Genomic DNA, 24,689 nt, shown 5'->3' with positions numbered 1-24,689 from the left:
TCAGGAGACCATCCGCCACCTCATCAGGAGCATGCCCAGGCGTTGTAGGGAGGTCATACAGGCACGTGGAGGCCACACACACTACTGAGCCTCATTTTGGCTTGTTTTAAGGACATTACATCAAAGTTGGATCAGCCTGTAGTGTGGTTTTCCACTTTAATTTTGAATGTGACTCCAAATCCAGACCTTCATGGGTTGATAAATTGGATTTCCATTGATTCTTTTGTGATTTTGTTGTCAACACATTCAACTATGTAAAGATAAAAGTGTTTAATAAGATTATTTCATTCATTCAGATCTAGGATGTGTTATTTTAGTGTTCCCTTTATTTTTTTGAGCAGTGTATATTTAAAACAATTTAAAAAGATAAATAGCAGAAATAGGCGGGGTTGATGACTTTGTGGTATCTAGTGATGACCGATAAGGGTCGGCTATTTTATTAGAAAGTCACTATAGTTCAAACGACAAAGCAGAAACTCGCCACATATTTGGTAAACAGCTGAGGGATGGGGCTGGAGAAAGGTGACCACTCACATTCATAGACGGAGCTATGAAGGCATGGAACGACTGACCATCCATCCATGACATCAACATGATAGTTTTACCCATGTTTTGAGGTTATAGTATACAGTGTTAGTTCACAATTACACATTTAAAAACAATGGAGTAAAACAAGCTTATATTTGGGGTTCTGATGGGGTAGGGCAGTTGAACTAAACTCAGTCTTTTGAATTATATATACACCCATTAATTCTTAAATTCAGAAATGAAAGTAGCAATTACAGATTGGCCATTTAGTATAAGGTAAAGTACATAATAGTAGTTAGAACAAGCAAGATTTACATTTGTTTGGTTGCTTAAAAATCTGTCCTCTAGTCCCCTCCACTGGAAAAGGAAAAGCCTTGACAGGTGAAAATGTGGTGGAAGCTCATTTTTACTCGCGGTAGAATGTCTAGGCTGAAATGTAGAATTATTTTCAACCACAGATCATGATTCATGTTATTGTCCTGTCATTTAGGTTTAATGGTCTTGGAAACCTAGCAGCCATAGTTCCATTTTGTTCTATGCAACTTCCCTTGTTCACTAGATATACTGAAAATATAAATGTAACATGTATTGTTGGTCCCATGAAATCAAAGTTACCATTAATGTTCCATACTCACAAAAAGCTCTCAGATTTCATGCACACATGTTTATATCCCGTCAGTGACAATTTACCTTTCGCCAAGCTAATCCATCCATCTGACGTGTGCCATATGAAGAAGCAGACTAAACAGCATGATCATTATACAGATGCACCTTGTGCTGGGGGACAATAACAAGGCTATTAAATCATTCATTTTTAATTCATAAATGTGCAGTTTTGTCACACAATGCAAGAGCTTGCAATTGACATGCTGACTGTAGGAATGTCCACCAAAGCCGTTGCCAAAGAATTTAATGCTAATTTCTCTAACATAAGCCACCTCCAGCACCGCAGACGACGTGTAACCACGCCAGCCCAAGACTTCCCTAGCCGGCTTCTTCACCTGCAGATCATCTGAGACCAGCCACCAGATGAAACTTAGGGTTTGCACAACTGAAGAATCTCTACACAAAACTTCTGCGTGCTCGTCATCCTCATCTAGGTCTTGACCTGACTTCAGGGTGCAAATGTTCATCTTTGATGGCCACTCTGTTCAGTGTGAATACAGTGCCCCATGGTGGCTTTGGGGTTATGGTATGGGCAGGCATAAGCTACAAACTCAAATGCATTTTATCGATGGTAATTTGAATGCAAAAATAAACCGTGATGAGGCCCATTGCCATCACCTAATGTTTCAGCATGATATCGCACTGCCCCATGTCACAAGGATCTGGAAGCAATTCCTGGAAGCTGAAAATGTCAGTTGTTCCATGGCCTGCATACTCAGACATGTCACCCATTCAACATGTTTCAGATGCTCTGGCTCGACGTGTACGACAGCGTGTTCCAGTTCACGCCAATATCCAGAAACATCGCACAGCCATTGAAGAATGGGACAACATTCCACAACCAACTGTGCGAAGGAGCGGTGTCGTGCTACATGAGACAAATAGTGGTCACACCAGATACTGACTGGTATTCTGAGCCACGCCCCTACCTTTCATTTATTTATCTGTGACTAGACGCATGTCTGTATTCCCAGTCATGTGAAATCCAGATTAGGGCCCAATTTCAATTGAATGATTTCCTTATAGGAACTGTAACTCAGTAAAATATTTTACTGTTGCATGTGGTTTATTTTTTTGTTCAGGGTAAAATCAACCAACTTTCCTTATTTCAATAATGTATAATAAACCAACATTGCAGTGAAAGTGACAACCCATGCATTAATGACAAATTCTGCCAATCTGAAGTGTATTGTTGATATTGTTGGAATCCGCCAAATACCTACAGGGGTGCTAAGGTTCTAAACCAAATTTTAGCTGAGGATGGTGGCACACGTTTTAAGAAATTCTATTCCATGCTTCTACATGTCCATATCCCAGCACATTGTGGCAAAGGTACTTAATCCTAAACCAACTTCTCATTCTACAGGGTTTCAGGGAAAGGAAAACACCTAAAAAGGGTTTGTTTTAAATCTCCCAGACAGACAATCATGATTTCCCCTCACTCATTTATTAAAGGAGAGCTTGAGTTGACACATGCTGTTAGTCTTGAGAATAGACAGATTCAGATCAGTGAGCCGATGGCATACGGAGGCCGTTTCCTCCAGGTGCCACTGTGGGGCTTCGTCAGAAAGAGAGAGAGAAAAAAAAAGATTCATAGAGGCAGGTCACCCCATGACATGTACACACTCCTAGTCCCCAGTTAAGACACCTCATACAGCGGCTGGGTCCTACCAAGTCTGACACTTCTAGGAGTTTAACACCTGGGTAAACATGCCATTTTCACATGGTTCCACAGAGCACAACTACACCAGTTAACCCTTTCCACAACAAGTTTAAGTCAATTTCATCAAGAGACCAGATAATTCTGAACAGTTTAACAGGATGGAGAAGAAACTGGAATAATACTTGGGTTCATTTGTTTTCCCTTTGTGCAGGTGAGGCCAACAACACTCCAACCGTCAGGATTCAGAAAGAGGGTATAGACCGCTCCAGTGGGCGTAAACACATTAGTGACTTAAATGGAAGGGGTCATCCTCTGGAGGGGGCGGGGTCTCATTGACAGTCGCTCACAGACAAATCAACCTGGTTAGTCGAGTGCAGGGGAGACTGAGGGGCTAGGGAGTGGGGCGGCAGGAGGCTGCAGTGAAGTCCACACACACACTACAGATCAGAGATGGAAAAGGAGGTAGGAGGGAGGTGGTGATCTAGGAAGGAGGAGATCCAGGAGCTAGATGTTTAAACATGGTCTTGTTGTTTTCCAACAAACAAAGGAAGGGGATAAGGCTTCTCAAGCGGTGTTGAGGAGGTCCTGGATGGCCTTCTGTTGAGTCTCATTCAGCATCGCTACACACTGTGTCCACAGTCCTCCAGATCCCTGGGGGGGGTAGAGGAACACAAGAAGCTTTTAGATGAAGAAACTGCTGACTGACTACTAGACCTAGGACATTTCAATGTGGGACACTGACAAGGTGTTTCAAGACAATATTACTCAACACTTTCCTCAAAAGCAGAAGTTTCTAGATTGAACAAAATGTAACTTCGGCAAGTAGAGCAGTCCCTGACCTGTACTTGGCGGATGACATTTGCCAATCTCTTGCTGCACGCGTCCTCACTCTTGACCGACTCGTTGGCGACCCCTTCAGCAATGATCTGGAATATCTTGGGCAGATTTGCATTGTCTGGTCCGAGGACAATAGGATTGTTGCTGTTGGGAGGAAAATTCATTATTAACAAAGGACATCTATACCATAGACATATCAACTGCAACACTTGGGTCATGTTCATTAGGCGACACAATGGAAAATGTCTAAACGCTAAGCAACGGAACACTAAATAAAATGTCTTATTGGCCAAGTTGCATTAGACCACTCCCAGTATGTCAGTTTCCTGCCGTTCGGTGCTTATGAACACAAACCAAATCAGTAATATTAAAGTCAGTCCCCCACCTTTCGATAAGGTCACAAAGGAAGTCAAAGGTGTGCACGGCTTCCTCCTTGTCTTCGTTGAGTGGCAGCCAGGAGAGCCAATGGGGAAGGATCTCGTTGACATTGGCACACTCAGGCCTGAATCTCATGACCTTGCCCACGGCTGAGATGCAGTTCTCTGTGGCGTTGACGTTCTCCTTGACCTTGGCGTCTGGAGAGTGGATCACTCCCAACAGCGTGGGCAGGGCCTCTGGAGAAGAGAGGATAACCAGTCAGGAGAGGGCAGAGAGACAAATGGGAAGGGACGCATGTCGACAGTGCAACAAGCAGGCTATCCATAGTGGGCTGTAGCCAAGTGAGCAAGTCTAGATCATGATTTGACCACTGACTAGGTTCAATGTAATCAAATTAGATGCAATCTGAAGTGAAAGACTGCTTCCTAGATAAATACAGAGTGCCTTCAGAAAGTATTCATAACTAAACTTCAACATTTTGTTGTATATATAAAAAAAAAAAATGCATTTCAATCCCACCTTGTAACTCAAAGCGTAACAGGTCAAGGGGTGTGAATACTCTCTGAAGGCACTAAATGGCTAGATAACATGACCCTGATTGTGTCAGGTACCGGTGCAGAAGGGTCGGTAGTTCTCTCCTCCGTACTGAGCCATGACTCCTACACCGTAGGCTGCAGCTTGTCTCACTTCGGGGCTGGTGTCACACAGGGACAGGGCCATGGCCCGCAGGAAGAGTTCAGCATATTTAAAGGAAGAGGGGCTGCAGTGCTCGACCACGTCGTCAAAGATGCACAGACCCCACTGCCTGTCTGCCCATGGTCTGCTAGGACACTGGAGACAACAGCAAGAGGTCAAAGATCAGCTCTGTGACAACAACAGCACCAAGCTTCTGTTGATTAAATCCTACATGGTGTGGCACACCAATGTGACCCCAACTACATAGTCATGTTCATTAGGCACCAAATAGAAGACAACTGACAGTGAAGACTGGAAATGCTAGTTTTCCACTAGGTTTTGTTACGGTGTGCCCTACTGAACACAACCCAGGACCATGTTAATGTTTGTCCGTTGGAGTGACTGTTGGAGTGACTGTTGGAGTGACTGTTGGAGTGACTGTTGGAGTGACTGTTGGAGTGACTGTTGGAGTGACTGTTGGAGTGACTGTTGGAGTGACTGTTGGAGTGACTGTTGGAGTGACTGTTGGAACGATCCTCACCACGAGCTGTACGATGAGCTGCAGAAGCTGCTCAAACCACGGCAGCACTTGTTCCTTGTAGCTGCTGAACACAGAGTGCAAAATGTCTGACACTTTGGTCAGTATGTACACATCGTTTTCATCCTGCAGAGAACACAACAATCACATGGTAGGAAACACTGCCAGGGAAATGGGAACAGAACAGTTGGTTCATGCAGAAACGCATCATGCAAGACAAGGCAGAAGTATGTTGATTCATTCTAAAGCTGAATAATCCCCTAACAAAGTCAGGTGTGAACACACTGCTATCGGACAGTACAAACTTGACATGGCTCACATCAGTGCAGTCACTATTTCTGTAAACTTGAACATTTAACACCAAGCCACATTACTCTGCATCTAACAATTAATTAAAATGCTTAGAAGGTCCGTCGTGAGGAACGCTCACCTCGTCTTGTAAAGTTTCCTCCATCCCCTCGTCGTAGTCCTCGTCCTGTCGTTTGGCCTGTCTCAGCTCCTGGTTCTTAAAGTGTTCCTCCAGCTTCCCCTTCAGGATCCCTCCCAGCTCTTCAAAGTGCTCGCTGTTCAGGCAGCCCTCTCCCATTAACTCAATACACTAGAGGGCAACAACAGTCAGCATCTTCCCACATCAAATTAAATACAACTTCAATTCATAAGATGTGAATTTGTGTGGAAATGCTACATTCGACAGACAATATAATCAGAGCATATGTGGGATGGGGGTTGGTTACCTTGGCAAACGAATGCATGATTTCTGATAGGACATCCGAGTCTGGCTCTGTGCCAATGGCCTTGATGAGGGCGTCGCACATGAAGTGCCACATCTGTGTGAGGTAGTCTGGGCCTCGTACCCGCGCACACTCCAGCAGCAGGGGCATGGACTCTGCTGCTGCCACCCGCACACGTACAGACAGGACAGTCAAGGACGACAACAGTCCCATTCAGAGACCTACCACAGACGGCCCAGCCAACAACAGTCTTCAATAGAGCACATGACATTCAACACGTAGAGCGCGCTCCCATTAAAAGGATATCATCGTGGAAGTAGAACTTGAGCAGAGGAACCATCAGCTTGACCACCTGTTCTGTGTACTCTACAAACCCTTCCTTCAACTCTTTGGCATAGCACACCTGGAGAACAGAGACAGGCTTTAAGAAAGAACTGCTGAGTTAATTAAAATGCAAGACAGTTTTTTCTTTGTCTTGGCAGGGAGACAGGGTTAGCCTGAAAGCAGAGTTTGGGTAGTGTCCAGGATGAAAATGGAAATTCATCTAATCCCTAAACTGGAAATGACTCCAAATCTAAAGCAATATGGCAGCCATGTTTAAATGAAGTTAACCGTCTGTGTGAGCAGCACTGCCCCTCCCCCAGTCTCACCAGCATCTGGCAGGCGGTGGCCTTCTCTTCCAGCCCGGCTGTCTTGATGCCGAAACTCTGCTGGTCTCCCAGGTTCACAAACTCCCATCCGTCATCCTCTGACATGTTCTCCATGTCCTGGGCTGGGGAGGGAAGCCAGGAGAAAAGGCTTAGTTAGCCACAGGACACTACCCTTCCCACAAGCATAGCAAGCCAGGTGAATTGCATTTCCATCAGGTTTAGACTTCAATAATTGAGATTCTATAGTGACTGGAAACCCTGCATTGTTCTATACGAGTCTGTGATACCAAAATCAATCCCAACATTCAACCAGCGTAGAACTTACTGTCCAGGAGGGCCACCTCTGGCTTGATGGAGGCAGTCTTCATTAGGGGCCCCATGACCACAGGTAAGTACTGCTGGAACTCTTTCCCCAGGATCTTACACATCCTTGCCCAGGCTGAGATCATGTAGGAGATCTGAGGGAACAGACAACCAGGGGTTTGTTCAGTATGGAGAAACCTTGACATGCCCAAAGTAAACTGCCTGTTACTCAGGCCCAGAAGCTAGGATATGCATAGAGTTGGTAACATTTGATAGAAAACTCTGAAGTTTCTAAAACTGTTAAAATAATGTCTGAGTATAACAGAACTGATATTGCAGGCAAAAACCCAAGGAGAATCCACCCAGATGTTTTTCTTTTTGGTGGCTGCCCATTCAAATGCTTGTTAAATGGGAAAATCAAAGGAATACCTCCCAGATTGCAGCTCCTAGGGCTTCCACTAGATGTCAGTCTTTAGAAAGAGTTTCATGCTTGTTTTTTGAAAAATGAGCTAGGACTTGTAGTTTTTCTAGGTGACTCATTATGACTGTAGTATGGGGGCGCACGCGCGGATGGGGGTGCGCGCGCGGATGAGGGTGCGCGCGCGGATGAGGGTGCGCACTTCATTATTTATCTCCGGTAATGAACATACTATTCTGTCTTAAATTGTATTTACATATTAGGGTACCTGAGGATTGATTAGAAACTTTGACTTGAACGAAGTTTATTGGTAACTTTTGGGTTTCCTTTGTATGCATTTTGAACGAGGGAAACAGGCAGATTGAATCAAGCGCGCCAACTAAAATGACTTTTTGGGGATTTAAGGAAATATTTACTAAATAAACTAGAGTAAAAAAATGAACAGGAACAACGAGGAGGCACTACCAGACCGTGTCCAATAACAGATTTTCGATTTCGGTTGCAAAACCTTTCACTACAGTGCTCTCTACTGAACATAACCCAGCAGTTCAGTTCCCAAAACGATGCAGATCGAAATGCAACAATTACAGCAGACAACATTCCCCCATTCTGATGGATAATCATATCTATTCTAGACAACACATGTCTATCTGTAAACGTACCTGTGGGTCGTCATCCTCCAGGTCATTGAAGTCGGTCTGGGTCTTCAGCAGCAGCTGCATCACAGCTGACGCATCAGGCATGAACTGAGACAGAAGGGCAATCAGTCAACGTTTCACCAAACAGACAAATACAAAATGGATGGAGCTATAACACCTAACCTACAATTATTGAGCATGTATGCAATGCTTGGTGTGTGACAAATCCTCTTGCATAAGAAACATGTACTGAACACCTGGTAGACAAAGCAGCGTGTACCTTGTCCTTGCCGACAGCCAGGCCGATGAGGCTGATACACTCGATGGTCTTCCCTCGGAGCAGCCTCAGCTCCTTCTGCACAGCGTTCTCCACGATGTGTTTGAGGGAGGGCATGAACAGGTCGTAGTAGGGAACAAACTTCTCCTCAGCCGTGTCCGCCACAGACGCTATGGACGTCACCACCTGCTCCAGAACCAGCTTGGTACCCTTCTGGATCAGCTGGGACGGTGGACAAAGGGCTTTATTAGGTTATTGCCTTGATGAGTAATTCAGTGGCTTAAAGCATTCACAAGTTAACATGGTCATTGATCATGACCTACCAAGGCCCATTAACAAAGACGTACGTCTGATAAGGGTTTGTGCTACAAAACATTAGACGGACATGTTTGAAATCAACAAAGATTGAGTGTTTTCCAAAGCACCTTCAACGACATCAAATACATAGATAGTAAATGTAGTCTGACATTAACAGATTCCTATAGCGAGAGAAACCCGTGGTGGAGAACAGACCTTTAATGTCCAAAAGGTCTTACTGCTAAACCAGAGGACTGTTGCAGAGAAATACCTTGTAGGTTGAAATGTTTTTAATACACACACACTAAGAAAGACAGACCTCCTGTAGTTTGGCCACCATGATGACATGTAGGTGCTGGACCAGGCTGTCCAGATAAGGGATCAGGAGGGACTTGGGACAGTCCTCAGTGAAGTTGATGAGGGCCGCGGCAGCGTGGGCCTGAACACGGGGGTTGGTCTGGTCCTCCATGGTCTGCAGTAGGGCAGAGATCACCTGGTGGGAGAGGAGGGCACAGGGTCAAAGGTAAGCTGACAAATATAAATTTGCATCAGTGATGAGTTCAATAAGCTGCGCAGGCCTAAGACCCTGTTTGACACTGCCAGTTCTACCACCTCTTGTAAAGAAAGTGCCCATTTAAAAATAATGAATGTGTTCTCATAATCCAGTTTGACAAACAGTGTTTGAGTAGAAAAATCCATTATACCTTATCGTGGAATTTCTTTTGGAAGGTGGGGGCGAAATCGGTGGCCATCTGCCCGATGGCGTTGCATGCAGCATAGCGGACTCTGGGGTGCTGGAAACAGAGACAAAGGGTCAACAACAAATCACATCAGGGAGAAACCACAACTTCAATGTTAAACAGATTAAACCAAAGTACTTTGACAACTGCTGATGTAAAAGGTCTTTACAGACTGTAGCCCAGTAGGTACAGCAGGGGTTTTCCTGCAACACCATGATAGTGGGTTTGATTCCCGCGACCACCCATACTTAAGTTACGCACGCATGACTAAGTCGCTTTGGATCAAAGTGTGTGCTAGATGGCACGTATATTATATATGAAGGCATTTGATTGGTTGAATAAACTCACAGGGTCCTGACAGAACAGTAGCAGGAAGCTGACGATCTCGTTGAGGATGGCCTCCATCTGTTGGTGGCAGCCCTCCCCGATGGCAGACAGAGCCATGAGGCCGGCGTGGCGGTACTTCCAGTCAGCTGACACACAAACATACAGTTACTGACGTGTTGCTAGGTAACATCACAGCTGGGTCATACCTGCCACTCTATGGTACAGGATCCTCATGACCGAGGCCATGTCGAAGAGGGTCTACAATATGCAGTTAGTGGATATGACAGATGTAGTAGAAGTGTTTGAAATCAAAGATAAGACGTACGGTTCTGCAACATAGTCATGATGTGCTGTTTGATCATGGGCAGCACCATCTTTCCTCCCAGCCCACAGGCCATTCTGTCCAGAGCACTCTCTCCTGCAACTGCATTGCTGTGAAACCCACGCAAAAATACAACAAGTTCACAACGCCATCCTATATTTCCATGGACAGATTATGCCTTCCACCAATCACCTTTGAACCGTTTGTACACGCTATAACCATTTTTGCTGGGGTAAATTACCTTGCAGTATGTTTCATCAGCAGTGCAGGAAATACAGGTTTTGTAGGCTGTACCAGTTGACGATTGTGTGCATGTGATGTAGCTGACAGAGATGGAATGAATAGAACAGGCTTGGAACCTCTAACCCTAGCAATTTGACTGGTAAACCTATGGGTACATTCACAATGGCTGCCTGGTATTGTGATGCAATAATTTCCATGGTAATGCAGAATGTTTATTCAAATTATGCTAATTGATGTGGCTCATGCAATGGTATGCATTTGTTGTAATGTCCGTTGAATCAAACCACAGCACAGATTGATGGTACACTTCCTGCTTAGCTCCTCTATGAGTAGCCTCGCAATGGCCACCAGACCACCCACCATGACACCATTGACTTGAATGGGGACCCCGTTCTATTCATTCCATTTCTATAGTAGCTAGGCTGTACCTGTCAAAGTCATCGTCCTCCAGCTCATCAGCCATAGACCACTCCTCGTCCTCCTCCAGATCCACCATCATAGCCAGCATCTGGGGAACTGCACAGACAAACACCACACCAATACATCACTGACTTTACTGTGAGCACTTCTGAGGACACAAACAATGGTGAACACTTAGTCAACAGCAAACTACAAATACTTTTCTACATTTGGACTAAACTACCCAATAGTGACAAACCTCCAAACTAAATGCTAACTTCTGCTGCTGAAACAACCCTCAAATGAGAAAATAAACTGTTCAAACAGCTATTCAGTTGCATTTTTAGCCTGCAGTCAAAAGGAGTCAGAGTGAAATAGCACTTTGAAGTGCTACAGCACACGGCAGTGAGTTGATTTAGACACTTCCCAAAAGGACATTTCCTTTAGCTGCATCCAGTTTACCTCTGAAGAAAACATAGATTGACTGCATCTCCACTGGCATGAGAGAAAACGTGAATCAGTACACCTCAGACAGCAGACTGGGGTGATGAGACAGGGCGGTTTGTCCATCACTCACCGCTGGATGCCACGATGGCGGTGTGTTTCCTCAGCATAGCGGCGGCGGTCTCGGACAGCGTGACGATAACCTCCAGGGCCAGCTGCCTCTGCATGTTGGTCAGGGTGGTGTCAGCACACAGCTTCAGGCTGAGCTGCAGGGTGGCCTCCAGGTTGGGTCGCAGGTACTTGGGGGCCGTATCAGCTATCTCAACCAGAGACTTCAGCACGGAGTCATCTCCCTGGTAGCACGACTCATTCACCGCCTTAACAGAGACCGTTACACCAGCGGAATGGGTAAAGCTACATCACAATAAAAGAGCACCTCACATCACATCTAGAGATGAATCTGAGAAGGAATCATTATTAAGGGTACATCTGTTAGTGATTTGACTGGAAGAAGCCAATTTCCCCAGAGCAGACGTGGGGGCTTGTCTCACCTGCAAGATGCCTGGCAGCAGGTCAGAGAAGTGCTTCAGCAGGGCAGTGTTGCCCTCGTTGGACAAGACGAAGGAGGCTGCAGCTCGGGCAGCTAGGGTACGGATCTACGGGGGGGAATAAGGGAGACTGAATGACACTACCATTTGAAGACCAGTTCAGGTCAAAGTAGTTTAGACAAGACTAGAGTTATCCTTCATCTATCCTTCCAAGACAGGAGCTGGAGTGACTTTGAAAGCTGAAAACATGTCTGCAGAGTTAGCATTTTCTATTCAAATGGAGGTGTGGAGTGTTAGCCCTGCATGGCACTCACCTGTGGGTTCTCCTGGTCCTGCATACACTGGACCAGCATCCTCTTGATCACCTCCATGTAGTGCTGCTGCTGGTTGCCAAAGATACCTGGGAAGTTCCTACAGAGGAAAACCAGAGCATAGTGGGAGTTGTCATGAAGTTGGCCTGTGGGTAAGGTTTATGACCCCCCCATAAATACCCTTCTCCCTTCCCCTCTCTCTCTCTCTCTGACCCTACTGAAGGACTTGAATAGCCTGTGTTAAATATAGAGTCTGGGAACATCAAACAAATGGGGAAAAGGAACCATCTTTTGATAATAAAACCAGTTGGAAATATGCTTGATAACGTAATGAGTATGTATGTCAGTTCATTGTTATCTGAGACATTGTGATTGATGACAGGACGACATAAACTGTACCTGAGAAAGTATACACCCTCTAGTTATCAGAGTCACATGGAATTGTTATGCAATTGAAATGTTTGATATTGAAATTGTTTGTTAGGAGATTAAATGCAATTTTAGCTTCCAAATGAGAGAATTGGGTTTTCATAAGGAAAGGGCCCTGTCCGATCAGTGGCCAACCCTGTGAAGAGACATGGGGTTATAAACGATGAAACACCTCCTTCCCTCCTCTCCACTATATAAGTCTTTGACGAAAAGACATTCACGTGTTCCAGTACGTGAAGTCTGCAGCCTCTACGTTAGAAGGACAGACACATATCAAGGACAGAACTAAGCCAACCTCGGCGTGAGCTATGGTATGAACTGGTATGAACTTTGAGCTTATTCACTACAGAAGTGATACTTCCTAGCCGTTGAGTTAGCCGCTGCTAACGTGGGCTAGGAAAGGACGGACGACGGATCCAGTCTAACAACCAGACGAAGATACCACCACGTATCCATTACCACTAGAGACATTCTTCCACTACAGGAAGATCTGTTGGACAACCCGGCCAGCATCTACGACCAATCTACCGAAGCGCAGCTCAGAGTAAATATTTATTGCATTTTCCTTTTCCAAATAGGCGGTAATTTAGAATGCATAAGATAATGTATTTACGATAGAATAGCTGCTGTTTCTTTGTTCCTAAATCTTCCCGCTCTTTCATTCAAGCCCAACCCCCTTTTCCTTTGTGTAACCAGCCATGATACAGGCTCCGTTCCCCAGGACGTTTTCTGTATGACATCATTGTATTCTGTGTATTTGTAATTCTGTGTGATTAGTTAGGTATTTAGTAAATAAATAATTAAACCCAATTTTGTATTGCGGATTCAACTTGTTAGCCAGGGTTCGTGAAGATAACCAAGAATTTACAACTTTCATGATGAGACTGAAAATAAGATAAGGGTTAATATTGACTGCTATCGATGTAAAATATTACTAAGTATTTTAAGAGTTTATTCGGAAGATAACAGCTCTATAAACGTTCTTCTGTGGTGCCCCGACTTTCTAGTTAATTACATTTACATGATTAGCTTAATCAGGTAATATTAATTACAGAGAAATAATTTTATAAGTTAGCATGTCATATCAATTAATCCGGCATAGCCAAAGACACGACAGAGTTATGACAAAGGCTGCATACGCAAAGCTTACGCTATACTCACGTCATCGTAGAAGAACACAGATCAACAAATAGTCATTAATACTTTGTTTTCAGAATAAATCCTGAAGTCTTAGGGGGGTATTGGGTTGGGTTTCTTACCAGAATATATGCAGGGCGGCCTCTCTCAGGCCAACGTTGTCAGAGTTGACCGAGTCAAACAGGAACTTGAGCAGTTCTGGCCACTGGTTGTTTCCATCATCATCTAGAGGAACCATGTAAAGACAAGAGAATGTAGTATACCAGACTGAGCTGAAGGAGCCTGTCCATATCACTCCCCAAGAGGACACAGACAAAGTGTTTCATAGTTTTAAACAGTGAAAACCACCGAGGTTATGCATTGACCAAGAGGTCAACTGCAGATCCCCCTCAGCTGTCCCCTAACCAACCTAGGAGGTTGCGGCAGAGCTCTGCAGCAATGTCGGCAACCTTCTTGCGAATGTTGGGCGAGGCCTCTGTCTGGATGCTGGTGACCAGCTCTGTCTTGATGGCCGTCTGCATGTCCACCGTCAGGCCGGGGTAGATCTCCTCGAAGGAGGACGACAGCAGCCGACGCAGCAGCACCGCCGCCATCGTCTTGACCTGGGGGGGTGGGGGACACATTTCATGGTTACACCAGAGGTCAATGCCTCCATTTGATCAAACAAAGTTTAAAACGATTAAAGTCCACCATTTCAGTCAGTCAAAGGTGTGCCATAATAAGTCTCCCTTGGCAACCAGTCCTTAACCCTGCCATGTAGATATCCCAAAGGGACAATTGGAAAAGCAAAACAACTTGTCTCAACATACGTCTGACATCAAGACAATGACATCCCCTGAGCAAAGCCTGGCTCTCTGAAACAAAGACCTAAACATTTCAAGTAAGCAGCAGAGGTATGCTGTTCCCGGTCTAGTTCCCTGTCCTGCTCCCGTTTCACCGCTTTATAAATACTGTCACGAGAGAGAGGGGCATGGAGGGCCAGGCCGCCCAGCCCATCCAGTGCACTACTTTTAACCAGGGCCCATCGTCAAAAGTAGTGCACTATATAGGGAATAGGGTACCATTTGTGACGCAGACAGAGGAACAGCTAACAGATGCTGCTCAGCAATCACACCCTAATCGGAATAAATGTCAAGAGGACGACATGACTGTCACACTGGTCACGTTCCCCTACTCAGACGCTGCACGCGTCGACCAATGGTTACATACCACATCGACTATGCTGTCAGGTACCAGATTGCTATAACGTATGTGGGGTTATCCGAAGTAAAATACCTATCCAGGCGTTGTAAGATCTGGCATTTGTCACCAACGTCCGAGCAGGGCAGCATGACCAAAGTGGCATGACAACTGCCATGTCTGAGTTATTACACTGTTACTGTGCAGGTTGGCGTTAGCGCATCAAAACAGGGTATTTGAGCTGATGCGATGCAAAAGGACTACTTCCGGAAGCTGAAATGACTACAGGATTCCTAGGATAGAATGGGTGCTGCACGACAACAGTATTACGCAATAAGAATTTGGCTACAGAAGTACTGTGACACGGCTTTGTCTTGTGACTAAATTTCCTTCCAAGACTTGTTTACATGAACTCATTCTCCCCCTCAGAGACATTGTTAATCTTTAAGAGTCAACAATGGGCAGCAGGTAGCCTAGCATTTGGGCCAGTAACCGAAAGGTCGCTGGATTAAATCCCTGCGCCAACAAGGAGAAAAATCTGCCGATGTGCCCTTTAGCAAGGCACTTGACCCTAATTGCTTCTGTAAGTCTACTAAATGACTAAAATGTAACAAACCTCTTCTACGCAGGCTGCATCTCTGATGGCCTGCAGCAAAAATGTGATCTTTGTCTGACCGGGGATGGTGTCATAAGCTTCCTGCAAAGAGAGAGAATGCGTCAGTTAGAGGAAGCATTAACGTGTGCTCCTGAAAGCCATTGGTCTGATAACGGAGGTGTGTGGGTGTCATAGATTTTCCAAACCCTTCATTTCAATCTCCCTTGGGGCAAAGGAAGTTAGAATGACAACTCGTATTAGTCTAACGAGAAGCTTTTCAATAGTTAAATAATGTGGCAGCTGTCTAACATCTGGTTATTAACACTATGCCACTAGGGCTGTTGCTGGGTGCTTGGTGACATGGGGGGGGGAAATTGTGACTGCCACTGCACATTTTCTCTCGCCAACAATGTGAATGTATGCCCGAGGACAACCCCCCCAAGTGCCTTTTTTTTCTCTTTTCTTTTTTCCCAAGATTCCTGCTAACTCTGCCACTGCTGCTAAAAAAAACTGAATTAGTTCTGGTTCATAGGTGGCATCTAATCTTTTAGTTTCTGCACCCGGAACCTTGACAGAGTCAGCAACTAAGAGCACATAAGCCCACCACAGGATGGTTGGGATTTAATGGTGCAATATATAGTTTTAGGTTAATGAGTGCGATTACATCTAGCTCAGAGTATCTTCACAGTAGATTACAATGCCCATAGCATTGACCAACGACAGTATTTCAAATGGACTCATTGAATGTAAACGTGTTTTATTCTATCCCTGCTGTCCAGTAGGTTGGTAGATATAATCCTGATCTCCATGACGTTCTCTCTGTGTGACTAAAGGATTCCGATGAGCTTAACCATCGGCAGACACTCATTGTCTTTCATAAAGGAAAGTGCTGACCGCTGGTGGGGGATGAGTGCGATAAGATTCAAGTGAAACTCAAATCCAGAGCCCTGATGAAGAGACCGTCCATAACAATGCGCTACGGATCCCAAGCTCGGCTTGATCGCGGATAAGTATGTCTAGTCCGTGGGAAACAAGATAATTAATGTTAGTTGCTAATCCTGGTAGCTAGTGTCAGAAAGTCTGAGACCAGGCTATCCATAAAGATTACCAACTAGTGACACAGCTGACCAGGTAGATGTGTGGATTACACGCATGCTAATACAGGCGTGCTCATATGACCTGTATATTTACCAAGCTAACGTTAACTAGTTATCGTGTTAGATACCGACCTAGTTGCGACACCTCGCACCTGAAACAAAAAGCCCACAGGTCCTGACTGACTAATCTGTTATACATGTAGGTTAGCGGACGTAACGACTGTACAACTAACTAGGTTGTTAGGCAGCTCATAACTAAAGTTACGCATCGTCACACCAGCTGACATTAACTAGGGAGTAAGCGAGCTAACTAACAGTAGTTTGTAGCTTCGGACTATAAATAGCTGGCTAACTAGCTAACGTTAGCTACATTTCCGACCGGGGCCCTCGACAATTTTATATTGTCGATTAACGTTGCTTTATATAGCGTTACTCGGGTCGATTTCTCAAGTCTTCAGGTGCGGAACCAAAATATTTAACTACCTAAAGCATAGTTAGTTAAACTAGTAGTAGCTACTGTAACCGTTGAGGTTGTGTATATCAATGTGTGTCTCTGTAACTTGCTAACTAGCTATGTAACTAGCTAATTAGCTGAATCCAAATGAGCACCACTGTAGTGTTAGCTAGCTATATAATGGCCTTTTAAGAATCGTTGACGAAGCCTTAATGACTTGCTTACTAACAAAGTTTCATGGGATAAATGAATTGTGCCATTTCCACATGCTACATTGTTAGCCAACTAGTTAACGTTAGCTTCTAAGCCGTAGACTAGTCCACTTCGGCTTCACACGTGGGCTGGGCTAATCGCAAATTGGCTAACTCTAGCGAGTAGCCTCAGCGCGGTGCTATCGACCTAGACAGTATATTTTGAGAGTTTACCTCGGACTGTTTCCTGATGTCGTTGTCAGGGCTCATCAGGTTGCCCAGCAAGATGTAGAACTGCTGCTGCTCCGCCATTGCAGTGAGATCCAGAAAACGCTCAGCCAAGAGAGACCGCGGAAAGGAAAGCCGGCAGACGTTGCGACCCCTGGCACCTGACACAAAACACCCCAGGTTCTGATTGGCCTCTATTATCAAAGCTACCCTTCGTAGATTGGTTAGATATATAGGGATAAACGTAGATGATAGGTGTTTGGTATATGTGTTCTTCTTATTGGACAGTGGAAATCCTACCACGAAGCGATTGGTGAATTTTCTCGGCGCACCCGCGTCTAAAATGAAATGGGCGTTTCTCTCGTTATTTCGATGATGTCATTACAAAATATTACAAAAGCGCGGGAAATTAACACATTGTGGGAAAAATAGCAGATAGGAAGTCTTTGAGCGCAGTGAACAGGGTTGTGGCTAGATGGGATACAGTTTATGTGAAATTGACGACAAAAGTAGATGTTTCTTTTGCATTTTAGCCAGTGGTGGGAAAAGTACGCCGTTTTCATTATTGAGTAAAATTAAAGATACCTTAATAGGAAATTACTCAAGTTAAAGTCACCCAGTAAAATACTACTTGAGAAAAAGTCTAAAAGTAATTGGTTTGAAATATACTTAAGTACCAAAAGTAAATGTAATTTCAGAAATGTACTTAAGTATCAAAAGTAAAAGTGTAAATCATTTCAAATTCCTTATTTTAAGCAAATTAGTTGGCACAATTGTTCGTGTTTTTTTTAATTTACGGATAGCCAGGGGCAGACTCCCAACACTCAGACATTCAGAAACAAACCAAGGGATGTTCTCTTGATAAGCGTGTGAATTGGACCATTTCTGTCCTGCTAAGCATTCAAAATGTAACGAGTACTTTTGGGTGTCAGGGAAAATGTATGAAGTAAATAGTACATCTTTTTCTTTAGGAATGTCGTGAAGTAAAAGTTAAAGTTGTCATAAATAGTAAAGTACAGATACCCCCAAAAACGAGTTAAGTAGTACTTTAAAGTAATTTTACTTAAGTACTTTACACCACTGATTTTAGCTAACCTTAAACCTTTTCAGAACCTTAACCTAATTAACACGTTACGTTAATTATCCTAACTTGCTGCGTAAGTTCTCCTAACCTACTACGAAAAACCCATTCTGGTCAATTCTGACAAACTGTTTCCCTTCTAGTCAAAACGAGTGAACAGCAAGCAAATATTATCTGCCACACACAAAATACATAACAGTATTAGTATACTGTGTGTAGCCTAATAAGGCGATGTGTTTATGTTGCCATCAATTCAGCAAAAATTTAATGTGAGACATTTTCATTGTTCACATAGTTGGCAAGGCTATGCAGTTTCTGTTAGCCGGCGGCCGCCTAAAATGGGGTAGCTTGCTCTGACAAATGTGACTGATGCAAAGCAGCCAACAATCTGTGGTTCCATTTTTGTCCAGTCCACTGTTGTAGGCTACTACTAAAACTATAATAAACTATCTCTGGCTACACTATGGACTATCTGTTGTGGTGGTCGCCCTACACTTCCAAAATAACATTGTGATGTAATATCACATCAGGGCAATAAAGGGACGGTTATAGATAGGGAATCATAGCATACACGTTTGTTTATAAATATTTCCATCTGCATTGTTTAATGTATCTACATTTCTAAGCTACCCAGATAACTTTGCCTGATAAGCAACAAAAAAAAGTGTACCGGAAGTGATATTCACGTGTCAACCTGGCTCGTTCCGTTCGTTGTTGAGGAGGAGCTGTGTGTGTTGAAGTTGCCTGAAACGATAGAAGAGCATATGCCATAGCATGTGTTTACAGTAGCGCTATTTGCTAGTAGTTTTACTAACTGAATTACAGTGGTCTGATTTGACGAGATGACACAAAACTGCAGACCCCTCAAGCCACTAGCGGTTCTGGGGGGGGGGGGGGGGCAGTGCCCCTGTGACAACAATTTTGGACCCCCTTGTGGCCCCCCTAAATGTGGAGTATGAAATAATTTTTACATAACTCATTTTTGCTATCATTCTTTTTTTACATCCATTATTAGACAGTGGCAATGTGGAACATGGTCTTTTGCCTGCTAATGCCTGCAATGCAGTGAAGAAAACGATATGACAACAATAACGTCTAATGTGGCCCCTCTAACAGTACAACTGGCCCCAGCTTGGCCCCCCCAGTTGAAATGGTCTGGAACCGTCACTGCTCAAGCGCCCTGGTGTCGGAGTAGGGGTTCTTGTCACAGATTCAGCTCACTTCAACTACGTCCTCGTAGGGAAGCGAAAAAATGCAATGGGCAAAGGAACGTATCAGCTACCTGGCGGTCATCTAGAATTTGGGTGAGTAGCAAAGTATTTCCTAATGTAAACAAGTGTGTGATATTCATTTGATATTAAAGTTGACCAATAGTTGTCTTTTTCATTTGAAGAGAGACCTGGGAAGAATGCGCACACAGGGAGGTGACGGAAGAGGCAGGAGTGCGCCTGAAAGAAGTCAGGTTCGCATCCGTGGTGAACTCCATCAAGCTCGGTGAGCAGTACCACTACATCACCATCATCATGCAAGGAGAAGTGGACAGGAGCTACCCAGCAGAGCCAGTCAACCTTGAACCAGAGAAAAATGAAGGTGAGAAACCTGGCTATCCAAGTCTCCTAGGTTCCCAGGAATTCCAATGGTATTACTGTATTTGGCCTGCACTATTTACTACACTGGCAAGTTAATGATTTGTATCTGAGTTTATGTAGATATTTTTGCCTCTCTGTCTGTCTGTCCCAGGCTGGACATGGACACGGTGGGACCAGTTTCCTCAGGAGGACCATCTCTTCCTGCCTCTGGCCTGCCTGAGACAACAAGGCTTCCAGCCATTCAACGCCACATATCACTGCAGCTACCCAGAAACAGAGAAGAGAGGGGTGAAGCACAGGGATAGAAGACGCATACATTAGAACTGCTTTGTAGGACCTAATCAAGTCAGGCAGTTGGGTAAACATGGTAACGGTTGAACTAATGTTGATCAGCACCTTTGGTTGGGTAAACATGGCAACGGTTGCTGGACTTATGAGGGGACAACTCATGGATCTAACAGAAGAAGGAAGTTATGACAACAAATCATTACAGTTTGAGTGTATTTATATCACTGTAATGTTAATTCAAAAACAACTGTACTACAAATAACCTGTATGTGTTTTGTCAATATTAAAAGTAACATTAGAAGTAGATGATAATTTAACAGTTTTACAGTAGAGTTTTAAAGACACAAGTAACATACCACGCTTGATAAAATAAGTGGGTCTCATCTGACTCCTGCAGTTCTCCCAGTTTACAGCAGGATGGCGCTAGAGACCCAGGCTGCAGTGTTGCTGTGACGTGGCAGCATATCTGTAGAAGGCCTTGTTGTGTGCATAGGTGATGATGTGGTGTGCTCCGGCATAGGCCTCCTCACAGGTGGGCTGGATCTGGTCCTCTGGGAGCTCGAAGCCGTGTTCGCCCTTGTCCCTCAGCTCAAAGGTGAAAGACAACGGGATGCCGATCAGCCTGGCGAAGTCACGAGACGAGCCCGAGAAGGGATCTGGAGACAGAGAGAGAGAGTTTTATAGGCCAGTAGTTGTATAGTCTCTTCCCATTGGATTGCCATGTGTCTGAGTAAAGATGTGGGTCTTGATAAAATGGGATTAACCAGGCATTGCTCACTTCAGTGTTTGGTGACTCGTTGTCTTCCCTCAGCCTTACTTACACAGGATATCAGGTGAGGTGCCTACAGTGTAGTCCATCCCATGGACAGCCTTTATAGCCGTGGCTGCTCCCAGGCCAACCTCCATCTGGCAACACAGAGACATACTGCAGGTTAACATGGTCAGAAAACACGTGCACCCCTGTTGATCCCCATTTTAAAACACCCGTCTATTACAACACAACTTATTTTTGGGGGCGGGCGTACCAGCTCATCATGGTTGGGTGCTGAAATGTTGGGGTGTCCGTAGGGCACCAGGATTAGCTGGCCATAGGAGTGGATGGTGAGGAAAGCCAGGATGTCTTCGCTCATCTTCCCCAACATGTCTGTGACGGCCCGGGCCTCAGACTCAGAGAGAGCCTTGGTGCCGCAGTAGGTCTGAGAGCAGCAGTCTGTCGAGACACCAACCACTGCACAGACAGGAGAGGAAAACACAGTTAGGATGTGTCTGTGTCAGGGTTGGGGTCAATTCCATCTCAGTTCCAGTCAATTCAGGAAGTAAACCAAATTCCAAATGTTCCTCATTGAAAAGCATTGAGAATTGGAATTTCAGTGTACTATCTGAATTCAATGGAATTGACCCCAACCCTGGTGTGTGAGAGTGAGTGTGGTTTAGAGTAAGAACCATACTCACTGCCCCAGTTAGCGTAGAAGTTACGATTGAGGTCTGTTCCATAGCAGGTACAGCCTCCTGTTCCTGGAGATCTGGACTTCCTCCACAGTCGAGTCTACAGAGATGAGAACCACTAGTCACTAACTGGAGTGATAATACTGTCAACAATAATATTTCTGTTACAATATGTCATCCAAGCCAATAGATGGCGTTCTTGTTACTTGTAAAGACTACTCATATATTGTACCAGCATGTATAGGTCTATTGTGGACTATTTACTGTACTGATAACACCTGGCAGAGATGTGACACAATTAAAGACACAATTTGTCATATTTCCAGTAGTTTCCCAGAATGTGTCGAAGCTGGTCTGAAGTAGCATTAATCAGTACATACACTTTCATTATGCCAAGAGTAGATGTAGCCATCAACGTTTAAGACTGGTGTGATGTAGAAATCCAGATTTTTCATCATCTCATTCACCTTGGTGTCGGTTTTGTACGTTCTCAGGATCTGTTGGTAGAAATCAAGGAGGAGATTCTCACCAGTACTGCTTCATGCTCTTTCATTTCTATGGCAGTACACACACACACACACAATGTGTTGTACAGCTAACCTTGTGGGGATACACAATTCAGTCCCATTCAAAATCCTATTTTGCCTAACTCGTAACCCGTACTCTTACCTTAACCCAAAAACCTAACCTTAAACCTAACCCTAGCTCCTAACCCAAAAAGTAACCCTGTCACCTAAACCTAATTCTAACACTAATTCTAACCTTAAACCTAAACCCCCTAGAAATAGCATTTGACCTCGTGGGGACCAACAGAATGTCCCCAGTTGGTTACATTTTAGTTTGTTTACTATTCTTGTTCGTTTATTTCTGGTCCCCACAATAATAGTTAAACACGTCCACACCTCTTTAACGAAGTACTAGCAGAAAGCAGGAGCGATCCATTCTCTGGCGTGGATCCCACAGTCCATCCAGATAGCCTTCTTCCTCCCAGTAGAACTCAGACCAATCTGCAACATAACAACCAACAGGAGATCTCCATTGAGCTGCAGACATTGGCCTCTTGGGTCTAGTCAAAGCAGAAGAACACTAGTGATGAAAGCTATTTAGTGGTTTCCATGTAAGACTGACCTAGCCAGGGCCAGGCACGCTGAAGACAGTGAATGCAGAGAGAGAGAGAGAGAGAGAGATGAAGAACCTTCAGTAAGGTGATGTCCCTCCTCTCATAGGTTTGACCGTAGACCATGGAGGACACAACATCTGGGTTCTCCCTCTTCATCTGCTCCATCCATGCTGTAACCTATAGGGAGAGGTACCAGTGTCTCTATGCAGTGAGGACTCACTCATTCTTTGTGTGTGTGTGTGTGTGTGTGTGTGTGTGTGTGTGTGTGTGTGTGTGTGTGTGCGTGCGTGCGTGCGTGCGTGCGTGCTTGCGCGTGTGTGTGTGTGTGTATTCTCTCACCTCTGACATATTGTGGTACCTGGTGTAGTAATTCCTCTCAGTCGTCTCCTCTCTACTCCAGACAGCACTGTACATTGACACACACATACTATATACTGTATGCACATCGAACGAATACATCTTGGTTTGGTGGTTATAAATTGGTTGTAAATCAGCTACCGATGTATGAATTTTGTATCAAATTCCTGTTAGTCTGACTTGTTAAGTCATCCTTCATAGGAGACTAACTGTAGTAGAGTTACAGTATCCCTCCCAGACTCACCTGTCCTGGGCTCCATGTCCACTCTGGACAGCCAGAGATAACAGAACCAATCCAACAGACCCCAAACCCAGCATCATCATCAACAATGTCCCTCTCTCCTTTACTAACAGGTCTCACAACTCACTGTCTCTTCCAGCTGTCAAATCAGTCACCTGGGCAGCAGGGAGAGGACTTTGTACAAGTCCCCATCTAGATGAAGACACGTGCAGCCCCACATCTAGATAAAGACATGATGTAAGAAACTGTTATCTCTGTTATCTCTGTTATGTCGTTACAAGAAAGAGAAAAGAAAGATAGAATGGCGCTGATCTAGTGGTAATAAAAGAAATATGTAAAGCCACACCTTTACCTTGATCAGAAGAACTCACTAGTCTGATGACTGTGATTATCTCAGATGCACTAAAAGCCCATTTATACTTGATCCGAAAGAATGTTAGGAAGTTCCGTTTGGAGGGTGTGATGCAAATTGCGGAGCATCTGGAGGCATGTTGATAAGGACTCCATGAAAGTGCTAGCCACTGCCCTCATTCAATGCCATTTCGACTACACTAGTACTTCCTGGTTTGGGGGCTTATCTAAGCTTATGAAGGGGAAGCTCCAGATAGACCAGAATAAGCTGATCAGGGTAGTATTGAAGGTGAGTCCACGTACTCCCATAGGCAGGAGCTGCTTTCAGAAACTGGCTGCCTGTTGAGGCTAGGCTGTCTCAGATTAGACTGGGTTTGGTTTACAGGAGTATTTATGGTTCTGCGCCCAGATATCTAACTGATTACTTTCCCTGTGTTAGGGATGCACATAATCACAGCACCAGATCAGGTGTTGCTAATGTGTGCTTATACAGGTTCAGGAGTAATGCTGGGAAAGGTACTTTCTTGTATACTGGAGCCTCAGAATGGAATGAGTTGCCTCTGCCCATGAAAACGACGTCCTCTCTGGGCAGCTTTAAAAATAAAGTAAACATATGTTTGATGTCTTCTGTGCCCATATGAATAACCACTATGCTGCAACGACAATGATGAGATAGATGTTCTTCTTCTTTGTTTTTATGTTTGATTATCTCAATGCCATACTGTGTTTAACTGTGTTGGATCTTGTCTAGCCATCTTGTCTCAAGTGGACCACAATGGAAATAAGTCCCAGACTTTATTGTGTGTTATCCTCCATGATTTTACTCAAGTGCTTTTTAAGTTTATGGCTTTTGGGCTTTTTAAGTTTAATGTGTGCTTGTTTTTTAAAATGGTCAAATTAATAAACTAAACTAAACAGAAGCCAAATTGAGCTCTGTACCACATCACTGTGCGCCTCCCAAATTTTGTAATGA

General features: G+C 44.4%; 2 protein-coding genes and 1 pseudogene across 2 annotated transcripts; 1 reads left to right on the top strand and 2 right to left on the bottom strand.

Annotated features, from left to right (window-relative positions):
• Positions 1-401: 401 nt before the first annotated feature.
• Positions 402-17,327, bottom strand: LOC115179709 (importin-5). Its single transcript, XM_029741393.1, has 24 exons — positions 17,250-17,327; positions 15,295-15,375; positions 13,909-14,101; positions 13,622-13,724; positions 11,937-12,033; positions 11,626-11,730; positions 11,208-11,451; positions 10,660-10,747; positions 9,992-10,098; positions 9,688-9,812; positions 9,304-9,393; positions 8,919-9,092; positions 8,306-8,524; positions 8,050-8,133; positions 6,992-7,124; positions 6,667-6,788; positions 6,323-6,419; positions 6,020-6,192; positions 5,716-5,883; positions 5,289-5,411; positions 4,684-4,903; positions 4,080-4,308; positions 3,697-3,838; positions 402-3,508 (listed from the first exon to the last, which is right to left on the bottom strand). The coding sequence occupies exons 1-24, from the start codon at positions 17,325-17,327 to the stop codon at positions 3,422-3,424; spliced, it is 3,282 nt and encodes a 1,093-aa protein (XP_029597253.1). The 3' UTR covers positions 402-3,421.
• Positions 16,073-20,379, top strand: LOC115179712 (nucleotide triphosphate diphosphatase NUDT15-like). Its single transcript, XM_029741395.1, has 4 exons — positions 16,073-16,283; positions 19,441-19,628; positions 19,718-19,914; positions 20,065-20,379. The coding sequence occupies exons 2-4, from the start codon at positions 19,582-19,584 to the stop codon at positions 20,232-20,234; spliced, it is 414 nt and encodes a 137-aa protein (XP_029597255.1). The 5' UTR covers positions 16,073-16,283; positions 19,441-19,581; the 3' UTR covers positions 20,235-20,379.
• A 160-nt stretch (positions 20,380-20,539) lies between these two features.
• On the bottom strand, positions 20,540-23,536 carry LOC115179711 (carboxypeptidase O-like; annotated as a pseudogene).
• Between the last annotated feature and the right edge of the window lie 1,153 nt (positions 23,537-24,689).

The sequence above is a fragment of the Salmo trutta genome, chromosome 39 (assembly GCF_901001165.1).
Source record: "Salmo trutta chromosome 39, fSalTru1.1, whole genome shotgun sequence".
Taxonomy (NCBI): Eukaryota; Metazoa; Chordata; class Actinopteri; order Salmoniformes; family Salmonidae; genus Salmo; species Salmo trutta.
This window is presented reverse-complemented; position numbering and strand designations above follow the sequence as displayed.